General features: G+C 40.2%; 1 protein-coding gene across 1 annotated transcript in view; it reads left to right on the top strand.

Moving 5' to 3' along the window:
- The window catches only part of CSNK1G1 (casein kinase 1 gamma 1), a 193680-nt gene that overhangs the window by 118492 nt on the left and 62922 nt on the right, over nt 1–12266 (top strand). Inside the window, 1 exon segment of the mRNA XM_067556020.1 lies at nt 7087–7238. Coding sequence (XP_067412121.1) covers nt 7087–7238 — 152 coding nt within the window.

Raw genomic sequence — 12266 nt, 5'->3', positions numbered from 1 at the left:
TCCAGTTGTGACCTAACATAGTCATGGCAGAGAGATCCTCCAGAGGTTGAACATGGGTGTATTTTAAATAAAGATGCACTTAATTAGTGATCTCACTTGATTGCATTTCTCTACTCCTTTTCCCACAGTTCTTTGCCAGTCCATGGCACGGGTTTGTAGCTCTTGGAGTTCCAGTCTTTTTCTCCTCAGACTTCCCTTGACAGAGACTTTAGTCTTCCACATCTTTTCAAGCTGTCCTCTTCCTCCCACTTTATTAATGATTCACTCAGTGTATACATTCAACCATATACCATGATTCATATTAGTGTATATAATCAATGATACATCAATCAATACATTTCAGTGATGCCATTTTTAAAAAGATTTAGCTAATGGGTTAATTTCTGACACTAGATATTGTTTTTGAATCCTATATTTTAACTCTCCAGGAAAAATGTGCGGGGTTATTTCTAAATGGTAATTAACCAGTGAGATTAATTTTGGAGTTTTTAGGTGGTTTTTCTTTTAACAGGAAGACTTGATAAAACAACCAATTTATAAAAACGTAAGAATGACCATTCTGGGCAGACCAATGGTCCATCTAGCTTAGGTCTTGTCTTCTGACACTGACCCAATGCCAGCTGCTTCAAAGGGAATGAACAGAACAGGGCAATCATCAAGTGATCCATCCCCTGTAGTCCAGTCCCAGCATCTGGCAATCAGAGGCCTAGGGACACCCAGTGCGTGGGATTGCATCCCTGACCATACTGACTAATAACCATTGATGGATCTATCCTCCATGATCTTATCTAATTTTTTTCTGGTCATCTCAACACCCCATGTCAAGGAGTTCCACAGGTTGATTGTGCATTGGGTGGAGAAGTACTTCCCTATGTTTGTTTTAAACCTGCTACCTATTACTTTCACTAGGTAACCTCTAGTTCTTGTCTTACATGACTTACTTACCTCATCAAAGGCTTTCTGAAATTCCAAGTACACTATATTCACTGGATCACCCTTGTCCCCACATGTTTGTTGACTGCCCTCAAAGAGTTCTAATAGATTGGTGAGGCATAATTTCTTTACAAAAGCCGTGTTAACTCCCCAACAAATCATGTTCATTTATGTGTCTGATAATTATGTTCTTTACTGTAGTGTCAACCAATTTGCCTGCTACTGAAGTTAGGCTTACCAGCCTGTATTTGCCAGGATCACTGCTAGAGCCTTTTTTAAAAAGTGGCTGCACAGTAGCTAGCCTCCAATCGTCTGGTACAGAGGCTGATTTAAGTGATAGATTACATGCCACAATTAGTTGTTCTGCAATTTCATTTTTGAGTTCCTTCAAACTCGGGGGTGAATACCATCTAGTCCTGGTGACTTATTAATGTTGAATTTATCAATTTGTTTCAAAACCACCTCTATTGACACCCAATCTGGAACAGTTCCTCAAATTCATCACCTAAAAAGAATACCTTGGGTGTAGGAATCTTCCTCACATCCTTTGCAGTGAAGACTAATGCAAAGAATTCATTTAGCTTTCTCCTCCATGGCCTTGTCTTCCTTGAGTCCTCTCTCTTTGATCATTCATTGGCCCCACTGATTATTTGGCAGGCTTCCTGCTTCTGATGTACTTAAAAACCTTTTTGCTGCTGGGTTTTTTGTGTCTTTCTAGTTCTTCAAATTATTTTTTGGCCTGCCTAATTATACTCTTACATTTGACTTGACAGAGTTTATGCTCCTTTCTATGTTCCTCAGTAGGATTTGACTTCCAGTTTTTAAAGGATTCCTTTTTGCCTCTAACTACAGGAGTTCCATTCATTGAGTTTTGGAATGGATATAAAAGCCCTAACTGTTATAGATTAAGATGAGACTTTTGTGGGGACAGATTATCCCAACATCAGCCTACTACATGGTTCTTACACCTTCCTCTGAACTATTTGGTGCTGGCCATAGTCAGATCCAGGATAGTGACTAGATGAACATTTAGGTCTGATCCAGTCTGGCAATTCCTATGTTCTCATGAAATTTAGTCCATTGTTTCCTATATCACTTTAAGAACCATTTTCCGATGTTACAGGTTTTTTCTGAAGTCCACTGGCAGAATGGTTTAGTGGATAGGGTGCTGGGCTGGGTGTCGACATCTGTTGTCTTCCTGTCTCTATTAGTAACCTGCTGTGAGCTCTCAGCAAAGGGGGTAAGTAAGCACTATATATGGGGTAGGTCTTTAGAGAAAACAAAATGATGAAAATTCATTTCAGATTTACTGTAGATGTGTAAATCTAATAGCTACACACATTTTAAAATTAAGTGCAGCATTATTTGCCTATAAGCTCCCCATTTGGCTTTAATTCAGCCAGTGTAGCCTGTGTTGAAAACGGTGAGCCTTGTCTGCATTAAGCATTTAAAACTTGTTGATAGGTAGTAGCAAGCACTTGCTAACATCACACAACTAAATCTTAGTCGGAACAAGACCATAGTAAAGATGAAGTTGCCTGCACAAAAGAGCTTGCAATCTAAAACAACAGGATAGAGGATGGGAGGGGAAAGAGAAGAAGAGTGGTGAAGTAACTTGCTCAAGATCACACAAAAGGTCAGGAAATAGCTGGGAACAGAACAAAATCCGAGTCGTAGTCCAGTACCCTATCCACTGGACCGGGGATTCCCAAACTATGGTACGTGTACCACTGGTGGTGTCTGAGCTTGATGTTCCATTTATTTCACAGCAATTTTAAAAGGTGGTTCATGAACTAATACATCATACTACTCATATTAGATGATGTACTAAGGGATTATTTGTTTTGTGCAGTCATTAAGTGATACATCAGTATTCTGGAATAGGAATGGGGGGCACTTTTCATTACACAAAATCTTACAGAACAAGAGGATCTATCCCTTTGGAGCAGACCCCTCCATTGTTCTATATTCTTCAGTCCTTCTACAAAATCATGTTGGTAGTTGGGTTGGGAGGAGGGCTATCTTGTATTTCTGTACTGCAAGTACTCAAACCATGGGGGGGGGGGGGGGAGAGGGGAGGAGCTGGTATGCCTTCCTTCCCCCAGCACTGGCATGTTTCCAGTTGGCAATCAGCCTGACTGTTCATGCTTCTGCCACTTGTAGTCTGCACTTCTTACCATTTGACCCATGTTTTTTAGAAAAATATTATAAACAAGTGTCTGTACGAGTTCTCTTGTGGTGTGTGCTGTAAGTATCACAAGGGCAATATGAAATGAATTTTGGCCTTGTAAAAATATATGCACATACTTCTGTCTCTTTGTTAAAATTCCTTTGATTTCACCAACTGCCCTTTATCTGCCTGCAACCAGGAAGCACCTCCATCCCTTGCTAGGGGCAGAGGGAGGTATCCTACTCTGAGAGGAACTTAAGCAGCATGGGGAATAGAAAGTGTTTCTGTGTGTGGGGAAATCCATTTGGTTTTAATGAAACAAAACCCAGGAGTCCAAGTTTCAGCAGATAGGCCTGAACATGTTCATTGTTTATAGCACATAGTTGTTTAATTAACATGCCAACAAGCTCCCTGTCACTTCAGGTGAATCTTGTTACATCCATCCCCCTCAAGAGACCCCTCCTTGGCAGAGTAAGATAGAAGCTGAGGGTGATGATTGGATCCATGACCCCAGTGGCATTGGAACAACTTTTATAGTTGGGGTGCCGAAAGCCATTGAACAAAACTGTCAGCCCTGTATATAATGGAAACCACTTCAAGACAGAGGCTGCTGCCGCACCCCCAGCACCTCTGCATGACCTTCTTCCTCCCATTCCCCAAAGCATCAAGGGGGAGAGAACCTCAACACAGCCTGTGTGCTAAGCATCTGGCGATATGTTGCACTGTAAGTGATATTTAGGACAACTCTGCTTGCAAATGGACAGGGATCTTGAAAAGAGTTCTTTTTTCTGCTCCACACAGTGGAATTGCCCTGGGAAGATAGTGATGGTCGTATTTAGGAGGACTAGAGAGTGAGCCCTCAGGTTTAGCGTAGGGGTTTTGTTTCCAGCTGCCCACCTTCATGGTGGGTGTTTTTTTCAAGTCCTTTGGGTTTTATCAATTTCCTCTTGTATCCCTTTCCTTGACCTCTTCTTCATTTGAAAACCCACATCTTTCCTAGTCCTGCCTTTATTTTCCCCACTCCACCCTTCCACACGTATAACACTGGCCTTATAAAGGAGGTCAGACTAGATGATTCCAAAGGCAGAAGGGACCATTGTGATCTGTGGAATCTATGAATCATGGCCTTTTTGTTGCCATGAGCCTGCCAAACACCAATGTCTGTCTTCCCCCCTTCCAATATCCATTGTCATTCTTCAAATTCTCCCGACTGCTGCTTCAGTTTCCTCCCGCTGCTCATCTTCAGTCACTTGGTTTCTTTTTGTTGCCCATGCTGGTGGATGAGTTCCCCAATATCAGATTCTCAGAGCCTCCAATCTGCCTCCTCATTGGTGACCTGCATCACCGTGACCACTTCCAGCACCTTTGATGACCTGTTTCTATGTTGTTGGAACCCAGTATGAAATCAGAGGCATCTGCTGGGTAGTTAAAAAGAAAGAGAGTCAATATGATCTGCCAATAAACAGTGCCAGTAAAGTGCACCAGCTAATTCCAGCTGTGCACTTTGAAATGACCCAGTCCTGACTCACGAGGTGCTGCTGGTCTCTGAAATGGGATGTTTGAAACCCTGCTAGAATTGACCTGGCTCAGTGCTACTCGTGCTCTGCTTTTTGAATTGGTTCTATATTGAAGAAAGTGGACACTCTTGACTGGACCTCTCATTTCTAGAAGAGACGGTACATTTTTTTATGGTTTTACCTCAATTGTTTGGATCAAATCCAAAGATCCATTAAGTGTTTCAGTCCACAAAGGTCATCCTCTCAACACTGTAAATCTTTGTGTAGCTGTTGAATACAGAACGTAAAAATTCTGGTGGCTAGACATGCAGCTTCTGCAAGTACTTTAAGTACCTCCCTAATTAGTTCAGGTGACTGACAGACTACAGTATAAATCCCCAAAAACTAATGAATTAACAGAAGTGAACAAACAAGTTTTAAAAAAATATAGAATAATCCTTGACACACTGTACTTTGTATGAACAAAGCTTTAGTTATACTGGGCAAGATTTAGGTATACTTCATAGCATGCTAGTAACAGTTCAGTAGGATGAAGTTTAGTAATAAGAAACATCTGTGCAACATTCGTTGCATTTTTGAGAATTGGCGAGTGCCATTGTTTATGTTGTGGATCATGGATTGTGTGGATTAGCTGCTTTTTCCTAAATGTACGGTAAAGGCAAAAGTTGCTGTAGTTGTGAGTTTGTGCTAATTTTGAAGTTCCTCCTTCACGCTGCCTTTGCCTGTGTGGAGGAAAATTGTTTGTGTTCAAGTAACTAAAAACTGTATAATGCGCAAGTGTGCAGAATTAAGGTTCATGGACTACCTTAATTCTGGCACTTCCTAAATTTTGAGTACTAGATTCTTGCAACCTTTAAGTTTCAATATAGTCTTTTTCCCTGGACAGAATATGTTATATACATATTTGATACCTTAAACATCATGTAATATAGTGTTCTGAAACTCTTTGGCTTTACTGATGTCTGAGAACAAATTATTTAAATAAACATCTAAATCTTGTCTATATATGTAATAGATTACCTGCTGCTCAGATAACATTAATCTTTTGTGTGTGAAAAATGGACAAGTCAATTTGGCATTGGGCTGAACCCTTTGAGGTTGTGTTTCAAAATTAAATATCCCCCCACCATTACATTTTGAAATTGCTTATGAAGCAAAGGCTGAAAGCATATTCTACAACAAAATACAGTGCTTCTCCTGCATTGTCTCAGACAGATGCCAGGAGACTGAATGCCTGTACTAGAATAAACCTCGGAGTGCTAGCTGTTAGCCAAAATCACATGGCTTTGAATCAGCTCTATTTAGTGATCAATCAGAATTCTTTCACAGGGCAGCAAATTCAAAAAGTATAATTTTGCTTTGGTTAGTTCAGTGAGTGTTCAAAATAAACCAGTGCAACAGGATCTGTAGCCTTGTGTTGACTGAGCCATTGTTTTGCCTTTTCTTGTGACCTTTGGAAAACAATTTGCATTTGTCATTCAACATTGTCATCAGAGTTGAATATAAATTTTGTTTTATTGGCATGTTGAACATGTATTCCTGTGCTTTTTTGTGTAGGGGTGTTGATGGTCAGAATTGACTACAGTTAGCAACCACTTATCAAGAGTTTTGTGTATGATTTAGCAAATAATTTTACACATAAGCTTAAGTGGTTGGATCAATTCCTTATTTCACTGAGTGAAATAAGATATAAAGGTTAAAAATCTTCACATTTTTGAAGGAGAGATTACTTATATAGTGCATTTGTTTAATTATAACTGTCTTATTAAAGTGTGTGTGTGTGTGTGTGTGTGTGTGTGTGTGTGTGTGTGTGTGTGTGTGTGTGTGTGTGTGTGTGTGTGTGTGTGTGTGTGTGTGTGTGTGTGTGTGTGTGTGTGTGTGTGTGTGTGTGTGTGTGTGTGTGTGTGTGTGTGTGTGTGTGTGTGTGTGAGAGAGAGAGAGAGAGAGAGAGAGAGAGTGAGAGAGAGAGATGTAAGCCTATACTGAAAACAACCCACATTGGTTTACAAGGGAACTCTTTTTTGACCAGATATTTTTTTACAGTAAAATTTTATACCTCTTTCCTGCTGCTTAAACTAGTCACAACATAGACTTGTTTGGGGTTCATGTCCCCTAAATGTTTAGTGCAAAACAGGGAACTCCTTACGAATGGTATCTTACATGACCCAAACTTTTGCAGTGCCAGAATTAGATTCTTCGTGTTCTTTATAGTATTTATTGCCCTAAAATCCATATGCTTTACAAAGGCTTATCTTGAGAAGAGTGTGTACTGATTTGCTCTCCTTTCCCCCATATCAATAAATACTCACTGAAACTTTTTTCTGCTTGCTGTGCAAAGTCTGTAATGGGGGACTTTGAGTTAAGTGGTAAAAAATTAAGCCTGGGGACAACAAAGGGTCTGACTTGATAGGAGTAATACTAGTGCAGTGCTGCTCACTTGTTTAATTTTTTCCCCTGTTTTTACAGCTGAAGGCCTCCCCCAGGTGTATTACTTCGGGCCATGTGGAAAGTACAATGCCATGGTACTAGAGCTACTTGGTCCTAGCTTGGAAGATTTGTTTGACCTCTGTGATAGAACTTTCACTTTGAAGACGGTATTAATGATAGCCATCCAGCTGGTGAGTAGTGATATTGTTGGCTGGGCCACTGCCACCTTGTTTGAACTATTCCAGTTTGTGTTATATCTATCAATATCTTAACTACTGATGGGTAAAATTAATAGCTATGGCCCTGTCAGACCTTGCTATAAGACTCTCTTGTAAGGGTGTATTACTCAGACAACAGTCTGAATGGGGGGGACAGAATCTCTAGATATGGAAGAAAACTACTATTCCCTCCAAATTTGAATAAAATTCTTATTTGGGAGGGAGGGAGGTATGGTTAGTTCTCTGCTCTCCCCACTCTGTATTAAACTATTAGTCTTTAATTACTTTCTGGATCATTAATATGTATAAATATTGCCGCTCCTTAAGTATAATTGGTCAGAGGGTCATTGAATGCCTAGTCCTCACCTGAATGGATGGTGTGGTTGCTGTCCGGAGTATCGGGGTAAATCAGAATGGGGAATTCTGTAAGGCTCCAAGATGCGCTTGAAGGAAAGATTCCATTAGAAAGAAAAGTCAAGCTGTAACTCTCCTTAACTACTTTATGATTTGTTAGCTGCGGAATAAGTTTATGTTAACACTGAATTACTCCATTCATTTAACTGTAACTATGGTGCCTTGAAACACTCTAGCATGACATGAAACAGAAGTGCAGGGAAACATACACTTTATTAAAGTAGCATTAGTCCTCACTAAGATATGTAAATAGTGAGGTTCAGAATCCAGGCTGTCGGTAACTCACAACCACATCACCTCCCTGGTGATCAATGTGTGTGTACTTCAATACTTGGGGATGACAAAGCGAGACAGGTTCAGTAACAGGTTTTAATTTTGATTTCCTTGCTTGTATTATGCTTTACAGTGAATCAGAATTAGAATATGATTTTAATTCTAATCCTGGCCCAGCCATTGACTTGCTGCATGGGGACATCATTTTGCCTCTTTTCCTTCCTATGTCTTGTCTATTTAGGTTGTATGCTCGTCAGGGCAGAGGGACTGTTTCTACTATGTGTTTGTACAGTGCCTAACAGGATGGGGTCCAGATCTCAGTTGGGGCTTCTAGATGCTACTGTAATAACAATGTAGCTGTTCTTTAGGTTGTCTGAGAAGTGCACTGTCAGTTCAGATCTTTACATTAACTGTCAGAGGGAGAAGTGGAAGAATGAAAGATCACTTGGGCCCAATGTACACTACAATAGTAATTATAACCATGGCTCAACATATCAGATCCATTTTTGCTTGTATAGCAGAAATAGGTTACAACTATGAAAGAGAACCATATATGAGTCTAGCAGTTTGGCACCATCTACACTACAAATGGTAGCACTGTTTTCTTTGGGAGAGTCTGGTCCCTTTTCTCCTGAGCTATGTTTTCTTTTCCCATTTCACCGCTGTTCTCAGCAGCCTGATCTGCAGGGTTGGCCTGAGAGTCCAAGGGCACCCTAGATGGTTCCTGTAATGGCCCTTCTTACCCTGCACGCTCCTCCAGGTCTGCTGGGCTTATCATTGTGACGGACGCGTCTCAGGCTCTTCGGCACACATGCAGCAAGTTACAAACTGGCATTAAGCTGCAGCGTCTTGTTTTTCTTGCCAAGAGGTCAACTTCATACTTCCTGTGACATACTTAAAATAAATCTGTTCAGTGATTAAATACAAAGAGATAAGTACATATAGCTTGGCTAAGAAACAGCTAGGGGCTACGGGGGGGCGTAGATTTATAGATATGTGAAGGGAGTAAACACCAAAAGGCAGAGGAATCAGTTATTCAAGGAGTGTAATTAGAAGTAATGGGAGAAATTACAAAGTAAGTGTTAAGCTATATATCAGGAAAATCTTCCTGGCAATGAGACCTGTTAAATGGTGGTATAGTATCTCTAGGGAAGAGATGAAACCCTGTTGTTTAGAAAATTTAAAATTAGACTGCATGATAGGAAATAATCCTGCCTTGGCAGGAAGATGAACTAGATGGGTCTTAATGTCTTTGCCATCTCCAGTTTACACTCAAATGCAATTATATGGAATCTGAAGGGCTTTTTCTTACTGTAATATACTTCATATTTCACATACCTTCAAAGTTGTGTAATAAACGTGTGAATCAAAGCAGTTTTCTCTCTTCCTTCCCCACTGAGAATTTTATAGGTGTATTAATCCTGTATAATTCATTCATCTTTGCTTTATGTTGTCCCCTTAAGAGTATTCAGCTGACGTAGCCCTCTCCATCCTCCTGGTCACAGCTGTAACAGAATCCTAAGGATTCTTCAAGGAAACCACATTCCTGAAGTGAGGCAAAGTTTTAAAATGGCTTCTTAAGTATTTTCAGTCCCAAAATTCACAAATCATGAGTCAGACCCCAACAGATCGAGATGACTTAAAAAGATCAGATCATGCTCTTGGTCTGTATTCTGATTTTTTAACTACCCTGCCCACCCCTAGTGTGTGTGTGAATACAGCATTGTCAACTATCAAATTAATCACGAGTAATGTGATTATGGTCTTTGTTGTAAACGTTCTTGCTAGAGAAGCCAACCAAGATCAGGTCCCTATTGTGTTGGGTACTGGACAAACAGGAGACAGTCCCCGCCTCAAAGAGATGATAATCTAATGCAAATCGTAGTGGTGAGTTTTGTGATGTGAGAGCTCGACCAGTACCCACTGAACCCTTCTAGGGGCCACCAAACATCCATTATGTAGGAACAACTTTTAATCCCTGTTGAGCTGATTGGGATTCAAACAAGTGAGCTTCAAATCAAAGCCTCTGTACTTCATTAGCAAAGTCCTGAGGCATACCATCCCCCATAAGCACTGATACACCTTTGAGAATGGGGATTGCTTTCTAAAAAGTAAAGCTTACTAAATAAAGCTGTGAACTTTTGGTGCTTACACAGGCATGGAATGGTCTTCCGTTCTCTGGACTCCAAGCAAAATGTCCCACATGTTGCTGTTGCACACATACGTTCAGTCTAAAGTAAAGCGCACCATCCTGTTTCTTAAAGGGACAGCTCCTATTAACCAAAATAAAAATGATAAACATACAATAAACAGCTATAACCCAACTTCCAGATTCACTTCTAAATACAATGCTTTGCTTTATAAAATGATTCCAACAATTGCTCCTGGGTGCTAGCACTAACTCTTACACATACATGGGTGGTGTTTGGTTTTTTTGCATCCATGAGTCATCAGCACATTGAATTTGGAACCTTCATATCGACAACACAGATCTCTTCCGATTCAGCTATAAATGCCTGGGTATAGCCATACTGGATTGGACCCAAGGTCCATCTAGTCCAGTATTCTGGAACATACAGAAGTAACTGGTGTGGGCCAACCCATACAGGGGGAGACAACACACACTCTGCTGGTGGGTTACATGACTATTGTGAGGCAATAGTGAAATGCTGGGGATCCTATTAAGGGCAATTACCGTGTGTAGACTTCAATTAAAAACCCTATTATTTGGAAAATCTGCATTGGTTTATGTGGACTAGATAATTCTGTTACAATAACTGTCTCCTGGCATGATGTAAAGTGGATAGTGGATGATATCTGAACATGGAACATTCTAGTTTATAGGAATAAAGAGCTGGGAATATGAAGGAAATTCTACTGCTGTTTCTATCTTCCTCTCCCTGGCACTTCATGGGCTCTGGATGTAAATGAGCCAGATCAGTGTTTTACAGTGCTCCTGAAGTGCATTAATTCAGTGAGTATGGAATCTAAAAAATATTTGATCTTTCCAAACACCCACTTTGTCCCCACCTACACATCTTGCTGTGAAAGTACTTTTAAAAAAAAAAATTAAGCAAGGCAGTTCTGGTTTTTATTTGAGCATCAGCTCTGCATCTTTCTTTCTTTCTTTCTTCCTTTTTTTTTTTTTTTTAAATTGACCATCCCAGTAAATGACCTACCCTGGTAGTAAAGACAAAATCAAACAAAGTACTCATACTGCATTTTAAAGCTTATGTTGTGTGAGGGTTTAGCCAGCCCTCCAGCCCCTTTTAAAGAGAGACTTTTCCAGGTTGAATTTATTCCAAACATACCTTTTGATCTTCAAACTTACCAGCATGTGACACAAACAATTGCGGTATGTGACAAATGGCTGAAATGTGGAACATCTGTTGTGTTGTGTCATGCCATAATTATTTTATAATGTCTGTTAATTATGCGACCTGATCTAAAAGTTTTTTTTTCTCACTGCGGGTATTAAATCACTTTTTAAAAAAACTGAAAAATGTTTCAGCATATATTAATGAGTTCTTTGCATAGCATCTGCACATTCCCATTTAGGAGATGACGGCACTCACTGTGTGAGCTCCCAGAATCCTTTGGAAAAAGTGTCTTTTGGGGCCCCTTGCCTATCCCTGGATGGCTCCAAAGGTATAAAAGGAGGAGAAGCCCAGCCACTCTTCAGTTCCTTTTGACTGCTGAAGGCCCACTGAGTTTAAAGTGCACGCACTGTCCTTAGCACTTTCCTTATCAATTTTTCTTAATTTTTTTTGTTCTTTTGGGGCAAATTTTGTTATAGCTAGTTAGTTTTTCAGTCAGCTTTGTCTTCTAAAAGAAGAGGCGATACCTGACTGGCACAGACTTTGTCTGGCCCACAGGAGTGTGAGGGCTGCCTCAAGCACTCCTACTGATGGAGGAGGCTCCTCGGGCCTGTTCAGCTAAGTCTGGCTTCTGTAAATAGACATTGATTTAGCGATCTGGTCGCAGTCAAGGTCCCTTGGTCTGTTCAAGGTGACCTAGGACAGTGGTTCTCAACCAGGGGTACCTGTGGGGGAACACAAAGGACTTCAGGAGTACATCAACTCATCTTGATATTTGCCTAGTTTTACAACAGGCTACATAGAAAGCTTTAGCGAGGTCAGTACAAATTAAAATTTCATACAGATGACTTGTTTATACTGCTCTGTCTATTGTACACTGAAATGTAAGTACAATATTTATATTCCAGTTGATTTATTTTATAATTATATGGTAAAAATGAGAAAGTAAGCATTTTTCAGTAATAGTGTACTGTGACACATTTGTATTTTTATGTCT

The sequence above is a fragment of the Emydura macquarii genome, unplaced genomic scaffold, assembly GCF_026122565.2.
Source record: "Emydura macquarii macquarii isolate MOO-44397 ecotype Brisbane River unplaced genomic scaffold, CSIRO-AGI_Emac_v2 contig_1644, whole genome shotgun sequence".
NCBI classification, from domain to species: domain Eukaryota; kingdom Metazoa; phylum Chordata; order Testudines; family Chelidae; genus Emydura; species Emydura macquarii.
The sequence above is the reverse complement of the archived record's forward strand: the minus strand, read 5'-3'. Positions and strand labels throughout refer to the sequence as shown.